General features: G+C 41.7%; 1 protein-coding gene across 7 annotated transcripts in view; it reads left to right on the forward strand.

Moving 5' to 3' along the window:
• The window catches only part of iqsec1a (IQ motif and Sec7 domain ArfGEF 1a), a 238,640-nt gene extending 217,219 nt beyond the window's left edge, over positions 1-21,421 (forward strand). For all 7 annotated transcript variants that reach the window (XM_067447006.1, XM_067447007.1, XM_067447013.1 and 4 more), the window contains 10 exons: positions 5,701-5,862; positions 9,393-9,515; positions 10,146-10,312; positions 10,465-10,604; positions 10,817-10,846; positions 11,127-11,252; positions 11,389-11,488; positions 13,484-13,645; positions 14,888-15,067; positions 18,238-21,421. In XM_067447006.1, coding sequence (XP_067303107.1) covers positions 5,701-5,862; positions 9,393-9,515; positions 10,146-10,312; positions 10,465-10,604; positions 10,817-10,846; positions 11,127-11,252; positions 11,389-11,488; positions 13,484-13,645; positions 14,888-15,067; positions 18,238-18,251 — 1,204 coding nt within the window. In that variant the 3' untranslated portion in view covers positions 18,252-21,421. The remainder of the gene's footprint in view (positions 1-5,700; positions 5,863-9,392; positions 9,516-10,145; positions 10,313-10,464; positions 10,605-10,816; positions 10,847-11,126; positions 11,253-11,388; positions 11,489-13,483; positions 13,646-14,887; positions 15,068-18,237) is intronic.
• The last annotated feature ends 4,295 nt before the right edge of the window (positions 21,422-25,716 follow it).

A 25,716-nucleotide genomic window follows, 5' to 3' on the forward strand; every position in this document is an offset into this window, starting at 1 on the left:
TCCAGAAGAGCGCAGATCCTTTACACAAGCTTTGGAGACATACAACGTCAACAACAAAACAAATCTCGCTCAACTAAAATGTCAGAAATAACCAGGTGTGGAGTCCAGCCGTACATGTTTGAACCAGAGTAGGACTCCCATCCAGGAACCGGACAGGCTCAGCCCTGCTTAGCTCCAGTGGGAAACCAGTCTTGGGCTACAGGGTGATATGGCTGCTGATATGCTTTACCGATGAGACGATCGCAGTCGGGTGCGTAGAAAGACTCGACGACGTATTTGTTGTGGTTGACCGATTGAAAATAAATGTGTTGTTGTAAACGCTGCCCTCGTTCTCTGCTCTTTTATTGTTATCCCCTAGCTCAGGGCGTAACATGACAGTAACCTGCTTTCTGGAATACCACCCTGGAGTGGAAGCCAAAATTCACTGAACTGACTTCTGCTGAACACCAGCCACATCTTCCTGTTATCACTGTAAAGCTGCTTTAAACAATCTGTATTGTGTAAAGGGCTATAGAAATAAAAAGGTGACTTGACTGTGAGCTATAAGGGACGCTTCAATACCACACAGCATCATCAAGGCAAATGTTTCAGCTGATTGTATTTACCTTGATGTGTCCAGTGTCGACAGCCTCGCAAATAATTGTGGCACATAAAAACAAACGTGCCAGGCGCGTAAATGTTGGATGGGTTTATTATAAAGCAAGACAGAGTGTAGTTACTTAATTTCTAACTCATGACACAGCAACACAGCGAAAAGTATTCCTAATATGTTGGAGCTTTTATTGCCTTCACAAGCAGCGGGGAGAGCTGTGGTCGTGATGTTTGAGTCGAGGTGGCGCAAAATTTGGCTGGCTCTGCCCTCCCACGTGCTTCCGCTTCATTTTAATTTTCCTTCAGTACTCCGTCTGGGACTGCGGTGTGTTCTTAGATTTTCTCTGAACACATTTTTACCGGTCCAATCAGCGAACAGAAGGATTGGCTGAGAACGATGACGTTGATGTTGAACGCTAGTTTGAGATGTAACTTAGTTCAGCAATGGCGGCGGAGAAAGATGCGAATGAAAAATTTCATTCCGTTGTGGCACCGCTGCCGAATATCCTGAAGATAAAGCCGGAGCAAGAACAATCTTTGCTGGGGTTTGTTGGTGGCCATGATGTTGTGGCCCTCCTCCCCAACAGGGGCAATTCGGGAAAAGTTTGATTTTCCAGCTCGCTCCGTTAGTGGTGAAGGAGTTGCTGAAGCCCTATTCAGACGGTAATTGTTCCTCGTGGGGTCGGAAGGTATTGCCATCATTTACAGGGGCCGGGCTAGTCAGTGATTTTATTGCCGTCCGTTTTCCACCACCTGCGTGAAAATCCCCGGCTGAGTTACCGACTGCTTCTGACAAACACCGAGCTCGTGTGGTGATGTAATCCCAGATAGCAGACAAACAGTGAATCAGCGTTGAATCAATGTTAATGCATCAACTAAAATATCATTGAATCAATGTTGAGATGTCAATGTTGAGAATGTTGATTTTTCATCAGGTTTGCACCCTGAAATAATGTTATTTCAACGATGAAAAATAGATCAAGATGGGCTTAAAATCAATAGTTTAACAACTAAAATTAAACCACTTATTTAAGTGAATCAATGTTGAATCAATGTTAATGCATCAATCAAAATATCATTGAATCAATATTGAAATATAACATTGATTTTTCATCAGGTTTGCACCGTGAAATAATGTTATTTCAACAATGAAAAATAGATAAATCTTACTTTATGTACAGCAGGATTCTATGCCAGTTAATTTGTCTCTTTATTTTATTCATTTTAATCAGAGACCATGTGTGGCTGCAATCGATATGATTTTGCATCAAAAAGTCACTCAAAGTAAACAACATCCTTCAGTTTACATGCAAATGTATTTATTTATGCCCCCACAGTTACAACAGGAAATCTCACATTGACTTAAAACTATTACATCTGAATTTATGACACAAATGGGAAGAGCCTGGAAAAACATGACAACTTGCATCTGCAAAATGGAAGTAAATACAAATGTAAACTTGCCAATAAATACAGAAATGAGACAGTACTACTGAAAGAAAGAAGGTAGAAGAAAGAATGAAATACTCCAAACGCAGGGGGTTCCACCATGAGCAATGCCCCGAAGCCTTTCAGGTTGTAATGGAGCCAGTTCTGCACCGTCCCAGCAAAGATAAACTCTGATGCCTCTTTTTATCAGCATTCACCGCATCTAAAACAACAAGAAGATAGTAAATATTTGGAAATGTGATTAATTATACATTACAAATATAGCCTACAACAAAATGAAGTGAAACTTGAAATTTTATCAAAATCTTGATATCCCAGTTAAAACGGTAACATTAAATTCAGGACTATTAATGCATTTTAAAATAGACTTTAAAGGACCTGCAGACACACAATGAATGAAAGAGCAAAGTGAATATATCCGGTGTTTTATCTAATAATATTATTGTATTTAATAGTAAATAAATAAAGTGTGAAAATGAAACAAGTAAATGAATGACCAAATAGCTAAATTAAGAAAATAAAAGAGGAGCTGTATAGGCATGGTGGTTTGGAAGAGATTTTTTTTTCATTTACAACACGAACTGGAGGCACAACTGTTTACTAAATTTCTGTATTTTGATATAGCTGCCTACCGAACTTAAAGATCTCACTCTTTTCTTTTTTCTTGCTGCATTAAAGATTAAACTGTAATGATGTAATTGTGATCTGCTCTCGATGATATCGTACAGCTCATGCAGAGCTACGAGCTGATTGTATTTCCCCTCACCACGCTAACAGGTCAATCAGTTCTAGCTCTGCTTCAGCTGTGAGATACTCTCACGAGTGGCGAACACACTGACAAGCCAGAAATTCATCTAACCTTCTGATCGCCTCTCGTTTATACACTGGACGAATATAGGATGATTCAAAATGATTCATCTGTGTGCAACGAGTAAGATACGTTTGTGGATCCGCGCCGCGCATTCATTGACTTGTGAGTCGATCCTATATGGCCTCAAAATCCAAATGAATCAAATAGGATCGACTCACAAGTCAATGACTGCATGTGCAGCACCGTTTCAAAAAAAAAGAGTTGCACGAGTCAGAATTTGGACATAATTCATAGTGTATATGCCAATCTTAAGAAAAAAAAAAGATTACAAATATGATATGGTTTGGTGAAAAACAAACTGAAACTCAATGTATTAAGATTATCCTGGCCGTTGGTTGTGTAACTTACGAGGGCGTTCATGTGACTATTATTAACATTGCAGTTCACTCTGACTCGCTCAGGAGAAGCACACAAGTTGTAAAACATAAAGATGAATAAAAACACTAAATTAAAATTGAGATGAATTTTATAATTATATTTTTGTAGGCCACTTACCTCTAAAAAACATGGTCGTTGTCCTGTGTCTTTTTCGCGATTGAAGTCTGTTCAGGGTTCAGCTGCGCTTGCTTTGGTTGATTGGTGGATGTCTTGAAGGTGCATTACCGCCACCTGCTGGATTGGATTGTGGCGCATTCGATAGGGACACATATTCTAAATTCTTTATTAACTCTGTATTCTTTAGATAAATAATGAAATACATGTACATTCTACATGATTTAAATAATAATAATAGGCTACATTTTTATTTATTTAAAACTGATAGACTAAATTTATGGTAGAAGTTCTTTGTTTTTTTTATTTGTTTTTTACATTTTTTATTATAATAACATGAAACACAGAATGACAACATTACATGCCAGTAAGCAGGAAAATAATATACCTTTTAAAAAGATTAATAGTTTTTACAGCTTTCTTATTGGAAGAGTCAGAAATCAAACACGCATACAATTTTAACTCTTCCAGAAAAATGTAAAGAAAGGCTTACAATTACAAAATTTACATTTATGTATTCTTTGTTAATCCACACACTCGTTGGTGTACTCATCGTATCCTTTGAGGATAATAAATGTGCTCACATTCACACAAATATACCCAATTGATTTGGACTTGCCTTAACATGTTGAATAATGGGACAGATAGATTGACCGTAAGCCTCACCGGTGGAGAATTAAGATGACCAAACATCAGCATTGATTCAATGTTTGTCTTTTCAACACTGAAAAGCATGGAATTATCAACATTGATCCAATATTATTTAGCAGTGAATTTTCAACATTGGTCCAGTATGGTGTTAGCATTGAATTTTCAACATTGATCCAATATTACTTAGCATTGAAATTTCAACCTCAACCAAAATGATGATTCTGATGGAATTTCAACATTGAATCAATGTCACCATGCTATCTGGGATAGCTCTCCGAATCCACATCTCTGAGTTTTCAAGAATATATCACTTCAAAATTCACAGTCTATATTGTTTTTGACCCCTGCAGAACACCGTACGGTTGCGCTTTGCTGTTATTTGGATGCATTTCTAGACTTGTATTTCTTTAAATTCTGGCAAGTATTAACAAGAGCAATTTCATCACCGCTCAAACAAATTAAAATAAAAGCATGTAAACATTTGAATTGGTCCGTTATTTATAGCAGCATTTATTATTATCATACTAAGCATATGACATTTTATTTACAGCATACAATCATGTTACGGACCACGGGAGCGTTCGACCGTGGCGTGAATAAATCACAATATGAATGCACGAGTTTTAGGTTTTATCCTATGGTTTTATCACTGAGGTGGCACACATTTATTTTGACGGATTTGTGTGAAACAGGCGAAGGGCGGATAACATATGTCACGACCAAATGTTAGCGATTGGTTATGGCAGATCCAGAATGGCTCAGGCCAGATCCAATAGTTTTAAACCTCAACAGAGTACCCGCCTTCGCGGAAATGAACCCTTGTCAATGGAGAGTGGCCAGACTCTATTTACAGATGAAATGTACGAGAGTCTGGTAAAACCAGGCTAGCGCGAAATGGCCGTGTGCTGTATTTTTGTTATTCTGCTGAGTGCCACTAGAGTCACAGAAACAACATACTTTACCTTTAAAAGATAAAAAAAATTATATAAAAATAAATAATACATATTTTTACACATTTTTGCAGTCCAGTTTATCAATGAAGTTCAGTAAGTTCCCTGTTGATTGTTCGAGTAGAAAGTCAAGGACTGAGAATGTTGCCATTGTACAAATAATGACCGAAATCAAACCGGAAACATGCGTGAGTAACTGTACGTGCTTGTGTGTGTGTGTGTGTGTGTGTGTGTGTGTGTGTGTGTGTGTGTGTGTGTGTGTGTGTGTGTGTGTGTGTGTGTGTGTGTGTGTGTGTGTGTGTGTGTGTGTGTGTGTGTGTGTGTGTGTGTGTGTGGTGTTTAGCTGTTAGTACTGAACATGCATGAGTAACTGTGCTTGTGTGTGTGTGTGTATGTGTGTGTGGTGTTCGGCTGTTAGCACTGCTAATAAAACATGATGCTCAACAAATAAAACATCCTTTTTTAGAAGGAATTTCAGAAGTGCTGTCTCTGGTTAGATGTTGTATAAAGTATGTCATCATTTTTTATAGCAATATTATTCAGCTGCTTTTCACACAAAGAGCTCTTCTATACCTTTTATAGCTCTTGTTTTGCACTGCATTTCCGTTTCCCCTTTAATGTCCATTATGGACAGTGATGTGGAAGGATTGTGAGTTTTCAGTAGTTTGTTAACTCCGGCTGATCGTCTGCTCTCAGGAAGCCAGAGAAGGGTATCCAGTACCTGACGGAGAGGGGCTTTATTCCTGACACGCCCGTGGGTGTGGCCCACTTCCTGCTGCAGAGGAAAGGCTTGAGTAGGCAGATGATTGGGGAGTTCCTGGGGAACAGACAGAAGCAGTTCAATAGGGATGTTTTAGAGTAAGTATTGGCAGTTTTTTCTTCTTCGTACTACTCCATACCCTTTTACTAATGTTATTAGATAAATTAAAGGGTTAGTTCCCCCAAAAATGTAAATTGTGTCATTAATTTCTCCTGTCGTTGGACACCCGTCAGACCTCCGTTCTCACTACAGCGGCTCTACAATCATTTTATGAAGAGACGAGAAGAGTTTTTGTGCGCAAAAAAACTAAATAACGACTTATATAGTGATGGGCCAATTTCAAAACAAAGCTTCGAACGTTTATGAATCAGTGAATCGAATCATGATTCAGATCGCCAATGTCATGTGATTTCAGTAGTTTGACACGCAAACCGAATCATGAATCAATTCACTGGTTGATAACGAAGATTCGAATCTTTGTTTTGAAATCGGCCATCACTATATAAGTTGTTATTTCATTTTTTTGCCTGCAGCACCCCTCTCAGAAACTAAAGCTTTCGCGCTTCTATCGCCCCCCCGGTGGCCGGTCCCAGTATAGCCGCCCCTCTGTGTTTTCTAATGAATGCGAGGCAAACTAAACAATAAAATTACACCTCAAATATTTTTTCCCCAAAGTTAGTTTATGTCATTGAAGGCAGTTATCATCATGATGATTTCATTTCAAGTGTTCGTTTTTAAAATAAGTTTAGTTTAACTTAGTTATCTGATGCTGTAAAACGGGGGAGGGGGGGGGTGTGTGACCTCATGATTGACAGCTGAGATCGACTGCTTTCCTGAGTGAAGTTGTCACTGAGGCACTAACAGACTTTTTTCAGGATTTTTGGGAGCAGATTGGAGCTTTAGCTTTAATTTCTACATTTCCATAACTGTTAATTTCACACCAAAATAATTAATTGTTCTGCAACTGTGAGAGTGTGGGTGGGCTTTTGATATCCGAAATCTCTACTGCGCAGACTCTGTCCCGAAATCTCTACTGCGCAGACTCTGTCCCAAAATCTCTACTGCGCAGACTCTGTCCCGAAATCGCTAATGTGCAGACTCTGTCCCGAAATCTCTACTGCGCAGACTCGGTCCCGAAATCGCTACTGTGCAGACTCGGTCCCGAAATCTCTACTGCGCAGACTCGGTCCCGAAATCTCTACTGCGCAGACTCGGCCCCGAAATCTCTACTGCGCAGACTCGGTCCCGAAATCGCTACTGCGTAGACTCTGTCCCGAAATCTCTACTGCGCAGACTCGGTCCCGAAATCGCTACTGCGCAGACTCGGCCCCGAAATCTCTACTGCGCAGACTCGGTCCCGAAATCTCTACTGCGCAGACTCGGTCCCGAAATCGCTACTGCGCAGACTCTGCCCCGAAATCTCTACTGCGCAGACTCGGTCCCGAAATCGCTACTGCGCAGACTCGGCCCCGAAATCTCTACTGCGCAGACTCTGCCCCGAAATCTCTACTGCGCAGACTCGGTCCCGAAATCGCTACTGCGCAGACTCGGCCCCGAAATCTCTACTGCGCAGACTCTGTCCCGAAATCGCTACTGCGCAGACTCTGTCCCGAAATCTCTACTGCGCAGACTCTGTCCCGAAATCGCTACTGCGCAGACTCTGTCCCGAAATCGCTACTGCGCAGACTCTGTCCCGAAATCTCTACTGCGCAGACTCGGTCCCGAAATCGCTACTGCGCAGACTCGGCCACGAAATCTCTACTGCGCAGACTCGGTCCCGAAATCGCTACTGCGCAGACTCGGTCCCGAAATCGCTACTGCGCAGACGCGGCCCCGAAATCTCTACTGCGCAGACTCGGTCCCGAAATCGCTACTGCGCAGACTCGGCCCCGAAATCTCTACTGCGCAGACTCGGCCCCGAAATCTCTACTGCGCAGACTCGGCCCCGAAATCTCTACTGCGCAGACTCGGTCCCGAAATCTCTACTGCGCAGACTCGGCCCCGAAATCTCTACTGCGCAGACTCGGTCCCGAAATCGCTACTGCGCAGACTCTGTCCCGAAATCTCTACTGCGCAGACTCGGTCCCGAAATCGCTACTGCGCAGACTCGGCCACGAAATCTCTACTGCGCAGACTCGGTCCCGAAATCGCTACTGCGCAGACTCGGTCCCGAAATCGCTACTGCGCAGACTCGGCCCCGAAATCTCTACTGCGCAGACTCGGTCCCGAAATCGCTACTGCGCAGACTCGGCCCCGAAATCTCTACTGCGCAGACTCGGCCCCGAAATCTCTACTGCGCAGACTCGGCCCCGAAATCTCTACTGCGCAGACTCGGCCCCGAAATCTCTACTGCGCAGACTCGGCCCCGAAATCTCTACTGCGCAGACTCGGCCCCGAAATCTCTACTGCGCAGACTCGGTCCCGAAATCGCTACTGCGCAGACTCGGTCCCGAAATCGCTACTGCGCAGACTCGGCCCCAAAATCTCTACTGCGCAGACTCGGCCCCGAAATCGCTACTGCGCAGACTCGGCCCCGAAATCTCTACTGCGCAGACTCGGTCCCGAAATCTCTACTGCGCAGACTCGGTCCCGAAATCTCTACTGCGCAGACTAGGTCCCGAAATCGCTACTGCGCAGACTCGGCCCCGAAATCTCTACTGCGCAGACTCGGTCCCGAAATCTCTACTGCGCAGACTCGGTCCCGAAATCTCTACTGCGCAGACTCGGCCCCGAAATCTCTACTGCGCAGACTCGGTCCCGAAATCTCTACTGCGCAGACTCGGTCCCGAAATCTCTACTGCGCAGACTCGGTCCCGAAATCTCTACTGCGCAGACTCGGTCCCGAAATCTCTACTGCGCAGACTCGGTCCCGAAATCTCTACTGCGCAGACTCGGCCCCGAAATCTCTACTGCGCAGACTCGGTCCCGAAATCTCTACTGTGCAGACTAGGTCCCGAAATCGCTACTGCGCAGACTCGGTCCCGAAATCTCTACTGCGCAGACTCGGTCCCGAAATCTCTACTGCGCAGACTCGGCCCCGAAATCTCTACTGCGCAGACTCGGTCCCGAAATCTCTACTGCGCAGACTTGGTCCCGAAATCTCTACTGCGCAGACTCGGTCCCGAAATCTCTACTGCGCAGACTCTGTCCCGAAATCTCTACTGCGCAGACTCTGTCCCGAAATCTCTACTGCGCAGACTCGGCCCCGAAATCTCTACTGCGCAGACTCAGTGCCAAGATGTCAGCGCCGTGCAGGCCGCCTGAAAGCTTCAAATCTGCCAAGCGGAAACGGATGATGTCGAGTCGTCCATATTTTTTTACGGTCTATGTTCTGGTGTCTTCATAAATGATTGTCGAGCCGCTGTAGTGAGATGGGCTTTGTAACGACGTCTTTAGTGCCTTTATGGGTCCTGAGAGAGGAAATGACATTGTGTCAATGAAGGCCTTTCTGAGCCATCGGATTTCAACACAGGAGGAATTAATGGCACAGTTTACATTTTTGGGGGAACTAGCCCTTTCAATGTTTCACTTCATATTATGTCGAAAAAACACTTTTTTAAGTACTCTGTTCCTCCACGGAGCCAGTTGTTGTATGCCACAGCATCTGAAGTCATGTGTGTCTGTGCAGCTGTGTGGTGGATGAGCTGGATTTCTCAGGGATGGAGCTGGATGAAGCTTTGAGGAAATTTCAGGCTCAGATCCGGGTTCAGGGGGAGGCACAGAAGGTGGAGCGGCTGATCGAGGCCTACAGGTGCTGTCCCATCTCCAAATATACCTCTACTACTCTGAACCATTCAGTTTTTATCTCTGAAATAGGCTTATTTTCCAAGTCCCTTAGAGTTAAAGAGTTGAGTTTTACCGTTTTTGAATCCGTTCAGCCGATCTCTGTATCTGGCGGTAGCACTTTTAGCATAGCTTAGCATACATCATTGAATCAGATTAGACCATTAGCATCACGCTCAAAAATGACAAGGATAATATTTGTCCTATTTAAAACTTGACTCTTTTGTAGTTACATTGTGTAGTCTAAGACCAACAGAAAATGAAAAGTTTAGATTTTTTGACCGGTATGGATAGGAACTATTCTCTCATTCCTGCGTAATAAATTGTAGCGTGATGCTAATGGTCTAATCCGATTCAATGATGTATGCTAAGCTATGCTAAAAGTGCTACCGCCAGATACAGAGATCGGTTGAACGGATTCAAAAACGGTAACACTCAACTCTAAGGGACTTGGAAAATAAGCCTATTTTTTTTTTTAAACGAGTAACTTAGAAACGACAAATAAACAATGTAGAAATATAATCAATAATGCTACAGCACTAACTGTTTAAAGATAATCTTCCTTGCATGCGATAGACTGATCTGTGCCTTTGTTTAGCCAGCGCTACTGCATCTGTAACCCTGATGTGGTCCGCCAGTTCCGAAACCCGGACACCATCTTCATCATGGCCTTCGCCATCATCCTCCTCAACACAGACATGTACAGCCCCAACGTCAAGCTGGAGCGCAAGATGAAGCTGGAGGACTTCATCAAGAATCTGCGAGGTTTTGATTGAAACACACCCTCACCCTATTAAATGATCATCCGTAAATCACATGGTCACAGAAGAGTCCAAATAAAGGACGACGTGGCATGCTAATTCAGTAGCTGTGGTGTGTGTTATAGTCTTGTGTTGTGTGTGTGTGTGTGTTGAAAGGGGTTGACGATGGAGAGGACATCCCTCGGGAGATGCTGGTTGGGATTTACGAGCGGATCCAAAAGAAGGAGCTCAAAACCAATGATGACCATGTGACTCAGGTGCAGAAGGTGGAGAAGCTCATCGTGGGCAAGAAGCAGGTACGTTTATCACACCTGTTCCTCATAACATCAGGACACGGCACTAAAGGTTGCTGGAACACACAGGCTTACCCACACACTGCCCGTTAATGAAGATAATGAGAGTCTGTCAGTCGCAGTTTAAGCGGTCTTATCATTTATCAACAATTCTCATACAGCAGTTTTCAATCATGAACAGTGTGTGATTCATCCATATATCTCCTGCATTACAGATGGGATCGCTTCACCATGGCCTTGGATGTGTAAGTATCCTTCATGATGTGTGTGTGTGTGTGTGTGTGTGTGTGTGTGTGTGTGTGTGTGTGTGTGTGTGTGTGTGTGTGTGTGTAATGGGTAGGTTTAGGGGCTGTGTAGGGGGATAGAAAATATTTTTTGTGCGGTATAAAAACCATTACGCCTGTGGAATGTCCCCACATTTCACAAAAACAAATGTGTGTGTGTGTGTGTGTTTGTGTGTGTGTGTGTGTGTGTGTGTGTGTGTGTGTGTGTGTGTGTGTGTGTGTGTGTGTGTGTGTGTGGCAGGTGCTGTCGCAGGCTCATCGCAGGCTCGTGTGCTACTGCAGACTGTTTGAGGTCCCAGATCCAAACCGGCTGCAGAAACTGGGGCAGCATCAGCGGGAGATCTTCCTGTTTAACGACCTCTTGGTGGTGAGAGAACGCAAACACACATACACACAAATAACAGATGTCTATCAAAGATAATACTTTCAGTAATGTACAGATATCAGCAGATGTGCTGATGTGGCCACTGATCATCACTGTGATTGTTGCGTTTGTGTGACAGGTTACCAAGATCTTCCAAAAGAAGAAAAACTCAGTGACGTACAGCTTCAGGCAATCGTTCTCTCTGTGCGGGATGCAAGTCATGCTCTTTGAGAACCAGTGTAAGATATATACACAATCAAAAATGAATATGAAATGCTGGAATCGGTTATCAATGCATTATTGTAAATAAATCAATCACAGAGAGATAAACAAGAAGTCGAGTAGTTGGAGACAGTAAAGCCTTGCTTCCACAAGAACCGCTTGTCCCAGCAACTCTTTTCCCAGACCTGCTGCTGTCTGCTTTCCATCGCGGTCTATTCTATTTTTGTTTTTTACTTATGTATAAAGAAGAACAACAAGTACATTAACAAAGAACAAAAAAAACAAAAAACAATGAGGGTTACAAACAATATCCCAAAAGCAAACTGTTATCTTAAAGGACCTACACCATGAAGGAGTCTTACATGCAATATAATGATTAGAGCTTCTTAACCAGAGTACATGTCAAAATCTTTCCTGAAAATAAAGAAGTAGGGAGGTTTTCTTTGAAAATGTACATTTATGAATGTAAAATTTAGCACAAAAAAGCAGTATCCATCGCGGTCTAAAGTAAAGTACTGCATTACTTAACAACAAAATATCTTTTTTTTAGTTACTTTTTCAAATAAGTAATGCAAGTTTTCCCATTTATTGACTGCGCTCTCTTTCCCCAATGCTGAGAATAACCGTGAGAGTGCCGAGTCGGTGTGTGTAAGCTGATGGTCAGTGTAGTTCTAGGCTACATGTGAGCGTGCATTCATTAATCTCATTTCACACAAAAAACTATTTAATATTCTTCAAAATTAATAAAATCTGTGAAATGCAAAATCTGAATACTACGCAAACTTCCAATAATTAAATATGTTCAATAAACCTTTGATGAGTCAGTTAAACCATGTGCAAAAATGTCTTTCGATGTTTTAGTTTTATTGGGGAAGTAAGTGTTACCTGAGTCTACTCCTCTTGGGGTCAAAGGATCTTTACATTTGCTCAAAAATAGAACTTTATTATTATTATTATATTAAAGACAAGCCCAGGTGAAAAAAAGTAACGCAAAGTAACGTACCGCATTACTTTTCTTAAAAAGTAACTAGGTAACGAAATTACTAGAACCCACTGGATTTCGTCCTTTGAAATCTATACTTTTATTATATATATTATGAACTTAATAAAGCCTGAACCTCGTCGTATTTTTTAAACTCCATTGTTGATTCGCATAGCAATCGACTCTTATTGCACGCATCGCAACTGGCTCTTAGGTTGAGATAAAATGCTGGGTGAGCTCAACCAATCAGCATGTCCTGGGCCCTCATTTATCAACAGTGTGAAGAAAACGCTGTATATATCGTCATATGACTGTAATTAACAATGTGTCTCAGTACAAGAAATTCAGTATTTATCAAACGTGCGTTCTCTTACGCACATGAGTAAGCAAGCGTTGTTGATGAATCCCACATGTGTGTGAGAAGCACGCTCAGTCACGGTCATTAGCATTCGGAAACGCCTCCAATCAGCCATATATGGGGGCAACACATCCCTTTAACAATCACAAGACTGTTTTATCCTCACTGCAATTACGGCAAAAAAGAGGAACTTCACAAACACAAAACGAGTCACGACGTCAGTGACGTTTAACAACAACAACACATTTGCATCACAAATGATACGCATGTTAACAGAATGAAACACTTTTCTATTTCCATCATTAAATTCACTGTGTGATGGTGCTTTAATGGCGATGAGGGTCAGTCTGTGGCTCCGGTCGGGGTTGGGAATCTGGCGATAGCATGCAAACCCTATTTTAGTTTGGCTTGTTGGGGATTTCAGTAAGCGAACTGTAGGAAATAACTACATCCAACATTTCTCACAGCTGTCTTTATGGATGCGTTTATGTATTTAATTCAGTGGTTTATTTACATTTTTGTTTTTGGCTTAATAAAAATGTATTATATTGTATTCCTTCGTTTCGTGCCACTCTCAGTCCTGCATGCGTGTACCAAAATAATCCATGTACAAATATATCATCAATTTCTTTTTTTTTATTTAGTAAAATTATGTTTTCTTATATTCCTCAGTCTATCCGAATGGGATCCGGCTGACTTCCGCCATTCCCGGTGCCGACTTCAAAGTCCTGATCAATTTCAACGCTCCGAACATTCAGGACCGCAAGAAATTCACCAGCGACCTGCGGGAATCCATCGCTGAGGTCCAGGAGATGGAGAAGTACCGGATAGAGTGTAAACAGACTTTATTCCTCAGCTTTACCACACTGAGTTTACTGCAGATTACACACATCTCTGAGCCTCTGGCTCTTCACAGAGAGCACACACACACACATGCACATTTATATTCGCTAGGATTAACCGTGAGCTCATTAACATAAGGAATGCGTTACTCGTTTCACATGTGTCAGGGCCATCCAATCACACTCGATGTCATTTGCATGTTTAATTGTAAAGGTCAGAGGTTGCGTTCCAATACGAGCCTCTTTTAATGTGAAGATCAATCTGATATGCGATGTGACTCCTGTATGAGTTTCTGATCGCAATTCATGTCATTTTTTACATTCATCCTAATTTCTCGCATGGCTTCGACTCAAATATTTAATTGCAATTATATGTTAATGTAGTGACACTGTCCCTGCGTCCCAATTCCCATACTATCCATACTAAATAGTTCTTGAAATAAGAAATAGTAACTCCCAAATCGGAGTATGCTGTAAAGTGATGCCAAAGAGACCCGGATGGTTTACTATTTCGGCTGATATTACCCACAATCCATTGCGAGTCGGACGAGGATTCGATTAGAACTACAAACACGGATAAAAACTACAAACATGACGGATGTGTGAGTCCGGCGGTTAAGTAGAGAGGTTTAGATAAAGGGGTGTGAGTGATCAATCATCAGTATTTAAGATATTTATTCAGTGTTGTCCACATTATATTTCACCTGCAGCAGCACTGAGAACTTTTGTAATGACACGTTTGGCCGTTAACTTTTAAAGCATCATTATATTTAAACTACAAACACACGAGGAGAGTCTCTGCATTAAAGACACACACGGCAGATCAACGAGCGGCTCCATTTCTCTCCGATACGGCAGGAGATTAAACTGAATGAGGAGGATTTGAACTGTGATGATTGACAGGCCAGTTAAACGGTGATGGGACGCTCGTGACTAAGAGTCCATTAAAGATGACGAAGCTCGCACCCTCTTCTGCTACACACTCAAAAGCATCTACTTTTTCTTCACAAAAAGAGTACATACTTTTAGGACGTAGTCTAAGTAGACGAATTGGGACGCAGCAAATCTTTGTTGTTGTCTCCTTCATTTCTGATGGACATGCCAGGGTTGTGTAGATTTGTATGCTTTAGTATGTTATGGGAAGAGAAGTATGAGGCATGACTATCCGCTTTCTTTGGTGTCATGAGGAAGTGTGTGCTCTGTGTATGACGTGTGTGTGTGTTGATGTTTGCAGCTGAGCTGGAGAAGCAGAAAGGGCTGGTCAGGCCCAGTATGTCTCAGAGCATGTCCGGGCTGAAGAAAGAGTCAGCGAACGGCTCCATGGGCCGCACTAGTCTGGATGATACGTATGCCATGGGAGAGGGCCTGAAGCGCAGCGCTCTCAGCAGCTCACTGCGGGACCTTTCTGAATCAGGTGAGCTATATACTTCAGCTCAACACAAATATGAGCACAACTGACTATGACAATGAGTTAGTGTGCAATTTCTCCTGTCAGTCTTTCATTCAAAATATTCACAAACATCTTTAATTAGAGTTAAATAGGTGAAAGAAAATGAAAGTGTTTCCTGATGTGCTCAGCCTTCTGTCACATATCATGTCTGTATTCTAGAGATGCAACAATACAGTCCACGGTTCAGTTCATACCTCAGATTTTAACCACGGGTTTCGGTTCGGTTTTTTTGCTATTCTATTCTTAGGCGACAGGAACAGAAAAAGGTTAAGGAGAAAGTGTTTTTATTGTAATACTCTTTCTTTATTTTCCTTAAAAGACTTGAAAACCCTTACTTAAACTTAAAAGAACCCTTGTACACATTCCCAGTGTATTGTATAATATAAAATAAATATAAATAAAGATTTACAGTGCAGCCGAGTGTGAAGCGGCGGGGATGAGAATCAGCACTTCCAAGTCCGAGGCCATGGTTCTCAGTCGGAAAAGGGTGGCTTGCTCACTTCAGGTTGGTGGAGAGTTCTTGCCTCAAGTGGAGGAGTTTAAGTATCTTGGGGTCTTGTTCACGAGTGAGGGAAGGAAGGAACGGGAAATTGACAGACGGATCGGTGCAGCATCTGCAGTAATGCGGGCGATATACTGATCTGTCGTGGTGAAGAAGGAGCTGAGCTGTAAGGCGATTTACCAGCCGATCTACATTCCTACTCTCACCTATGGTCATGAGCTGTGGGTGATGACCGAAAGGTCAAGATGCCGGTTATATACAGGCGGCTGAAATGAGCTTTCTCCGCAGGGTGGCCGGGCACTCCCTTAGAGATAGGGTGAGAAGCTCGGTCACTCGGGAGGAGCTCAGAGTAGAGCCGTTGCTCCTTCACATCGAGAGGAGCCAGCTGAGGTGTTCAATCCCTTCATGGCCACAGGTGTGTAAATCAAGCTCTAGGCCTGCAGACGCTTCTACACACATTAAGGTGGCCGTACACGGTGTGATTTTGCTGTCATACGAACTCGCAGACAATTTTTTTTTTTTTTTACCAGCATATGTCTGTCCCCTATTGCCAAATCATGCACAACCCAACCACGTCACATAGGCTCAATCTATGAGTATTATTACTAGCTCAGTGGCTGCAAACATACAGCGTTTTCACACACACACACACACACACACACACACACACACACACACACACACACACACACACACACACACACACACACACACACACACACACACACACACACACATGTTGGTCTATGTGGTTTACAGGGACTCTCCATAGGCGTAATGGTTTTTATACTGTACAAACCGTATTTTCTATCCCCTTATACTGCCCCTACCCCTAAACCTACCCATCACACACACACACACACACACACACACACACACACACACACACACACACACACTGCCCCTAAACCTACCCATCACAGGAAACATTCTGCATTTGTACTTTCTCAAAAAAACATCATTTAGTATGTTTTTAAGGCCATTTGAATTATGAGGACATTTGATATGTCCTCATAAACCACATTTATAGAGTAATACCAGTGTAATACCCATGTAGTTATACAAATTTGTGTCCTCATAAACCACATAAACAGGCTCACACACACACACACACACACACACACACACACACACACACACACACACACACACTTTCTCTCTCTTTCACGCGCACCCTTCTCTCTCACTCTGGTTGTTTCGGTTGAAAGGAATGGCTACTGTTCTCTGCTTTGCAACAAATCATTTGCACACATGTTTTCTTTATTTTTTGTATCTGAAGCTATAGCAGCAACATTGAAAGCTCCGGTGTCTGCTCGGGTGGTCGCGGCCGGCTCGCGGTGCTAACAGTCGTGCCGTGTACCAGCTGATTTGATGCGATGATCAAATTAATTGACTCGTAGCGTCTGCAATATCTCACGACCTCCCGAGTGTCTGAGTTCACACAGTGTACGCCTGCCTTAAGGGGAAGAATGGGTCGCTCTCAGGAGCTCAGTGAACTCAAGCGTGGGGCCGTGATAGGTTTCCACCTGTGCAATAAGTCCATTCCTGACATTTCCTCACTACTAAATATTCCACGCTCAGCTGTTAGTGGGATTATAACAAAGAGGAAGCGATTGGGAACAACAGCAACTCAGCCATGAAGTGATAAGCCACGTAAATCCCAGAGTGGGGTCAGCACATGCTGAGGGTCACAGTGCGCAGAAGTCACCAACTTTCTGCAGAGTCAACAGCTCCAGACCTCCAGACTTCTGTGGCCTTCAGATGAGCTCAAGATCAGTGTAGAGAGCTTCATGGAATGGGTTTCCATGGCCGAGCAGCTCATCAAGCCTTACATCACCAAGAGCAATGCAAAGGGTGGGATGCAGTGGAGTAAAGCAGCCGCCACTGGACTCTAGAGCAGTGAGACGTGTTCTCTGAGCGACCAATCACGCTTCAGTCTGACAATCCCATGAACGAGTCTCGGTTTGGCGGTTACAGGAGAACGGGACTTGCCTGACTGCATTGTGCCAAGTGTAAAGTTTGGTGGAGAGGGGATTATGTTGTGGTTGTTTTTCAGGAGTTGGGCTTGGCCCCTTAGTTCCAGTGAAAGGAACTCTTCATGCCTCAGCATACTAAGATATTTCAGACAATTTCATGCTCCCAACTTTGTGGGAACAGTTTGGGGACGGCCCCTTCCTGTCCCAGCATGACTGCGCTCCAGTGCTCAAAGCGTCGCTCCATAAAGACATGGATGAGGAGTTTGGTGTGGAGGAACTTGACTGGCCTGCTCAGAGTCCTGAGCTCAACCCGATAGATCAGCTTTGGGATGAATTAGAGCGGAGACTGAGAGCCAGACCTTCTCGTCCAACATCAGTGCCTGACCTCACTAATGCGCTTCTAGAAGAATGGGCAAAAATCCCCATAAACACACTCCTAAACCTTGAGGAAAGCCTTCCCAGAAGAGCTGGAGCTGTTAGAGCTGCAGAGGGTGGGCCGACTCCATATTAAACCCTACGGATTAACAATGGGATGGCATTAAAGCTCACGTGCATGTAAAGGCAGGCGTCCCAAAACTTTTGGCAATATAGTGTAGCCCGCCTGTAAGCTGAATGGCTTTAATGTTGATGTTTGGTTCTTGTCTTTCTCCTCGCAGGGCTCCACCTTTAGCAGTCCTCCTCTGAGCCTGAGAGAAGCATCTGTTGGCCGGCGCTCCAAACTCGTCCTCGGGTCCCTTTCTGGCAGCATTCAGGCCCATCCCACCATCACTTCAGCCCTAACCTTCAGCACACGATCAGCAAGCACAGACGCTGGGCTGGGCCTAACTTTACACGGACACGCGGCGAGCACACCCAGCCAAACACTCCGTCTCTCATATGATTACCATTCTGCCCATGGGGGACTGACACAAGACTATAATGAAGACATTATATTTTGCATAAAGAAAATCAAGGACCATTAAGATCTATTGCATTGTAACACGTTTTAACGTTATTTTTATTCCTTTATTTCAATTGTCGGCCTTAGACATTCAACTCACTATACGAAACTTTGCAACTACATGTCAACTAACTCTGGTAAGTGGAATAAGTTTACATGGAGTTGTAAAGTTACTTATAGTTAAAAGAAAGTCTAAAATGAACTATTGATATAAAGTGTTACCTTATTTTTTTATATCGAAAGTGATTGTCATGAGATAATTTTAAAAAATACAATAAAACAATAAATATAATAAAACGTCAAACTGCTGTATAAATGTTTCAATTCAAATAATAATATTTTAATATAATTCTAATACGTTTTTAATGTATTTATTTTGATAATTTTAGAAGTATGCAATATTGTGTTTAGCACATGAGTCTAAGAATAATCTTAATGGTCCTAAAATAGGCTCGGTTGCCTTTATGCAGAATATTTTCTTGATGATCCGGACGGGTTTAGTACATTATTACTGTAATAAAATGTTCATAATGTAATAATTTTCTCAAAATGTAATCAAATCTTGAGCTCATTATGTCACATTTACACTGAAAAAATGATTACATTATAAACTTACCAAGAACATGCAATATTTTCATTATTGTAATAGCTTTTAAAACATAAAAAATATAATTAACATAACATTTAAAAAATCTAAATCCAGTCTTAAACTACCTGCGAAACGCAACAGATTTAAATGTTCATGCTATTATGTAAAGAAATACTAATGCTTTGTTTATTAATAATTATTATTTAATAATAATAATAATAGGAATATTTAAATGTTGCATTTCCTTAGTTTAAGACTTTTTAAAAATGTACTGTAAAGTAATACTAATATTTTCTATGTTTTAAAAGCTATTACAATAATCAATCAAACAATAATGAAAATATGACATGTTTTTGGTGAGTTTATAATGTAATAATTTTGTCATAATATAAAAATGGTTAGATTATGAGCTCAAGATTTGATTACATTATGAACATTGTATTACATTACTGATGTAAATCTTGTTTTTCCGTTATGAGTTGCTACAGACGGACATGTGTTCAGACTAGCAGAAGGACAGAGTAGATGTTCAATATTTGTTGTAGATGACAGATTGTCTAACAATCATAAATGAACGTGCCAATGGCCATTGCACCCGTCAGCTCTATGTGTGTGTGTGTGTGTGTGTGTGTGTGTAGTATTATAGTACAGTAGTGCAACTGAAACCATTGTAAGCAAAAAGCGATGTTATAGAACACTGTAAAAATGTATTCATAACTTTTTCAGATGATATCAGTTTGAGTCATATTTAAGGAAGTATGCTATAGAAGCTTCCATTGTGAGCCGTGATTCGGTGATTTTGAAGCACAAATGAAGTGGCCCTTTGAGCTGCTAGTACAGTCTCACAGATGTACAGGAATGGAGATATGTCTGCATGCCTTTAACTGGAGATAGATCTTTTGAACAAACTTTTCTCGGATTTCCCCCCCACATGTCTTTTGCTTCGGAGATCCGCACAGGACTTCTGAGGGCCAGTGACTGGATTATTTTTCTATCTCTTAAAGATCGGTCTTGTGCAATATGTCGGTCATGAAGACGTGGACATCTTCACTCTTCTCCAGCGTATGGCGTGTAGATCCCCATCCCACGCGGCGTCAGAGTGATCGGCTATAGGCTTTAGCTGTGATTTGTTATCGATGTTGTTCTTGGGTGTTTATTTATTAGAGAAAATAAACCAGTGTTACCATGGCAATGAAGTGCAATCTTGTAAAAAAAATACTTTTGTTTTTTTACTTTTAAACAACCAGGAGATTGTTTCAGGTGAATATTCAGCGATATTATGCAAGTGTCTGTATGTTTATCAATAGAAATGAACACGTGGTCTGTGAAACTCAAACGAAGCTGTTTCTGATCAGATATATAAGCTGAAAATCTGATGTTTTTCAGTATCAAGATGTTGTAATCATGTTTCCATGACCCCAAACCAAAGCATTATGTTTTATTTTGAACATATCACATGTATCTTGAGTGCAATATTCATTCTGGTGTAATAAAGTCAACATAAACCCGAAACTCACCACCGCTTGACTTTCTAAAGACGCTCCCGGTCCTATTGTGTGCGATTTATTGGGGCACAGTCAAGAAAACAATATTTGTCTTCATAATCGTTCAAGTTGAAACAAATACTTGCGTGACACACACACACACACACACGTTTAACATTGTTTTCATTCACAATTAAGGAAGTAAAATGGGTTTGTGAACGTCGGTTCATGTTGACTTTAACAGGAAATGTAAAGCTTTTGTATTTATAATATTACTTTCCAAAGATTTTTTTTCTGCATGAGATGTTACCTTAATAATCTGATTGACAGGCGAGACCCCAACAATGTGCACTGACGGTTCAAATGCAACACTGAAGGTTTATGTCCATATCCATATGTTGTGTGCAGATCATTGCCCACTCTTAGCCATGCAGAGAGGGCTAAAGTCACATCTGAGCCGTAAGGAATATATTAGGGGACCACTTTAGGAACTATAGTGTGTATATAGTGTGTACAGTATCCTGTCTGGTCTGTTTTACTGTGCGTCCCTCAAACACACAGTCTGTCTCTGTGTGTGTGCGTGTGTGTGCGTGCGTGCGAGTGTGTGTGTTTCTCTCCCCACAGGCTGCTATCATCACACTGTCCAGCTCAACCGCTCCCCCAAACGGCTATAGAAACGGGCATTGTTTTATTTCGTTGTTGTAGAACAGAGAACGCTTGTCATTTGAGATATTATTTTTTTTATGTAATGGTAATGGTCAGTGTACAGTCAATGTAAAACTCAAACTGTGACGACATTCAGAGTATAAAATAAAATGAATATATGACGCTGTGTTCTTATTTGAAAGAGATTTATATATAGACTATAATACTATATAATGAATTCAGGGATTGGGAAACTCTTTCCATGTCATCTCACTGGCTCCCTGAATTCACCTTACGTACAGGCAGGACTGGGACAAACATTTATTCTGTGATTATTTTGTCATATAGTGTGATTTGATGAGCTATGATGAATTAATTTCATACAACAATTTGTAATATTGCTACTGCTGAGACATCCAGACACATTATATTACATCAGATCATTTTATATTACGGCCTGATGTAAAGGCGGACCATGCTCCACAGAATCCGTCGCTGCTGGAATACTTAAGCCCTTGTGGACTGCTACGTTATATATAAAATGAATATATATTCATCTATAATTTCTGATTTCATGGTGACTAAATGTGTACATACCAAGAACTTAGTTGCAGATCCTTTAAGTCCTGTAAATTGTGAGGTGTGGCCTCCGTGGATCGGACTTGTTTGTTCGGCTCATCCCACAGATGCTCGATTGGATTGAGATCTGGGGAATCTGGAGGCCGAGTCGACGCCTCAAACTGGTTGTTGTGCTCCTCAAACCATTCCTGAAGCATTTGTGCTTTGTGTCAGGAGCATTATCCTGCTGGAAGAGCCACAGCCACCAGAATACCGTTTCCATCAAAGGCTGAACATGGTCTCAGCAATGCTTAGGTAGGTGGAGCGTGTCAAAGTAACATCCACATGGATGGAGGACCCAAGGTTTCCCAACAGAACATTGCCCAAAGCATCACACTGCCTCCGCCGGCTCGCCTTCTTCCCATAGTGCATCCTGGGGCCATGTGTTCCCCAGGTAAGCCACACACACACACACACACCTGGCCATCCACGTGATGTAGAAGAACACGTGATTCCTCAGACCAGGCCACCTTCTTCCATTGCTCCGTGGTCCAGTTCTGATGCTCACGTGCCACTGTTGGTGCTTTCCGCGGGGTCAGGGGTCAGCATGGGCACCCTGACTGGTCAGCGGCTATGCCGCCCTATACGCACCAAACTGAGCTGCTCTGTGTATTCTGACAGCTTTCTATCAGAACCAGCATTAAAGCAGTTTGAGCTCCAGTAGCTCGTCTGTTTGATCGGACCCCACGGGCCAGCCTTCGCTCCCCACGTGCATCAATGAGCCTTGGCCGCCCATAACCCTGTGGCCGGTTCTCCACTGGTCCTCTTGGAGCACTTTTGATAGACACTGACCACTTTCTCTGTGCAGTCTTGAAAATATATTGAGAAGTTATAGTTTAACACAGAGAAGGTGCTTTTTGTGTAATCAATGTGTTAGTGGATTCAGTTGTTTTTTGTGTGTATATTTAGAATAAATTTTAGTTTGTTTTTCCTGAATTATGATTTGTTCATGAAAAAGTTTGTATGCAGATTTCATGCACAGATTTGCTTATTAAATGATAATAATCATTTTATCACAACAAAACTGCAGCTCTTGTGGGCTGTTCCCGGTCTGCAGCGGTCAGGATCTATCAAAAGTGCTCATGTTAATGTTCTGTCTGGTTTGTTTTTGTAAACTAAGGCACCTTTAAGAATGATCCTCACCTCTCCTCCTCGGCCATACCGTGACAGATCTGGCAGAGATCATCAAATGTGCATGCGTGTAATTCAGACAGCGAATGTACACACAGAAAAACGTGCATACACCTCTCTTTCAGATGCAAATTATCTGAAATTGTGCGCATGTGCGTATAGTGATGGGCCGATTTCAAAACAAAGCTTTGAACCCTTATGAGTCAGTGAATCGATTCATGATTTGGATCGCGTGTAAAAACTGCTGAAGTCATGTGACTTTGGCGAAATGAAAGAAACTCTCAGCGGTGGAAAGACTACAGAAAAATTATACTCAAGTAGAAGTATTGTTACTTGTCAAAAAATGTAATTTAAGTAGAGTAAAAGTACCTGTCCTAAATACTACTCAAAGTAGGAGTAAACAGTAGCCGTTTTAAAAGTACTCAAGAGTAGTGAGTATTATGCTATTGAATGTTAGTCCAAGGTTGTCTGGTAACATTTATGACAACCATTCTGTAGAGGTTTTCTTGCGGTTTATTAAAAAAAGGTTGCAAAGCGTTGTACATAACAATTTGATGTAAAAAATGTATTAAAAAAAATCTCTTCAAAGTTCTCTCTTTTCAAAAGGCATTCGTTGTCCTGCTTTAATTTCAATTGGACGTTTTCTCTGTAAAAAGAATAGAAATCAGAATCGAGTAACTCACAGTTTTCACCTCTGATTATTTTTTGCTTGTAATTAAAAAATAAACCTGATTTAAATATAAATCTGATGTTTATAAAAGTTTTTCGCTATATACATGGCCTACATTTTTAAATTGCCATGTGAGAACACATTACATTAAAATGCACTTCAGTAAGCTGACAGAAAGCAGGTTTAATCCGTTTACAAGTACAACGAAATCGACGTAAGGGACAAAAATCTAGAAGTGACGATCGGTTTATGCCTAATGCACTTTAAGCCTGACAAACAATGAAGAGTTTCCAGCAGATGGCACCGCGAGCTTGTGCAGCGCTAACAGAATACGTACCATTTATGCATGTATTAGAAAATGTTATATTCTGCGGTCCATAATTGTTTAAGGCCATTTGACGATTTCAGTCACCATCATACAGTAGCATTAACCCCCTTTCTTAAAGCGCGCGCCTATCACTCTAGGCCGATCGCTGTGGTTTATTTGACGGAAGTCACGCATGGACTGGACTGATTATTATTAGCCAATCACGTTGACAGGAAAAATAAATAAACATAATGTAGCAATGGCAGGTTTAGGGAAAATAGCGCAGTAAAAGAACAGATACATCACTTAAAATGTACTCAAGTAAAAGTAAAAGTACACTGTTTTTAAACTACTTTAAAAAGTACAAATCCGGAGAAAAACTACTCAATTACAGTAACGAGAGTATTTGTAATTCGTTACTTTACACCACTGATCGTGAATTGATTCACTGATTCATAACGGTTCGAAGCTTTGTTTTGAAACTATATAATTTCACTATATAAGTCGTTATTTCGTTTTTTTTGCGCACTAAAACTCTTCTGGCCTCTTCATAAATGATAGTAGAGCCGCTGTAGTGAGATGGGCTTTGTAACGACGTCTTTAGTGCCTTTATGGGTCTTGAGAGAGGAAATGACATTGGTGTCAATGAAGGCCTTTCTGAGCCATCGGGTTTCAACACTAATATCTTCATCTGTGTGTGAAGATGAGCGGAGGTCTGACGGCTGGCCAACCACAGGAGGAATTAATGACAGAGTTTACATTTTTGGGGGAACTGAGCCTTTAAGAAAAAAGGCAAAATAAATTGAAGCCACACGCTGGCGGACTGGAGAACCAAACCGACAAGAACAAGAACAGACTGAAGACCAAAACACAAGGCTATAATTACACACACACATGAGGGGTAAAATGTGGAACAGGTGATACGAATTAGGGTCAATCCAGGGTGATTGGGACACTTTTTGCCATTGAGATGACTTGGAAAAAGTATCTGATTTACTCCTAATGAAAAAATTGTTTTCAATTCAAAACTTTTATGAGATTTGGCCGTTCATGTAAACGACAGCTGTGTTATGGGGGCTTGAAAACTTTTAAAAACATTCAACGTGAAAGGTTTTGAAAATGATACAGTTATCATCTCTGTGTAAACTGCACAAATGTTCAGGCGATAGGTGCGTGGTTTCTTTACCAAGTGCATCGCCATCTACTGGCCTGGCAGCAGAATACAGCACTTTTAGTCATTTTCACAGATCCATGTGAACTAGAGCAAAGAAACAAAAGTGAAGTAGTTTGGCTATTTAAAGTAATTGTGCAGCTTCCCTTTTTAAATGTTACAATCTAGTCTTTTTATTTTTTTCATCTCCTCACGAAGCCCTGCAGTTCCCGCACAAACCCTCATTTGGGAAACCCCGCAGTAGTCTATTATCATCATTCAAATGATATTCGATATAGAAAGTAATGTGAAATAGTTAGGACACCCTATTGAATTCCATGGTTTTATGTGTCAGAACATAATACAAACTCAGATGAACAACAGCACGACATATTACACTGAGGCATTATTTATGTCACAAACATAAAGCCCAAATGCCATGTGTGACAAACGAAGTGATAGCTTATAGAGCCATATTGCTTTTAGCAGCAATAACTTGAGGGAATTGTTTTCTGAATAAAAGCCTTAACCTCTTTGACTGGACCCTGGTTCTTTTCCTTTTTTCAGCTATTCTGTTTTTGCTGCTGTTCTTGGGATCATT

Source organism: Pseudorasbora parva, chromosome 6, assembly GCF_024679245.1.
Source record: "Pseudorasbora parva isolate DD20220531a chromosome 6, ASM2467924v1, whole genome shotgun sequence".
In the NCBI taxonomy this organism is placed as follows: Eukaryota; Metazoa; Chordata; class Actinopteri; order Cypriniformes; family Gobionidae; genus Pseudorasbora; species Pseudorasbora parva.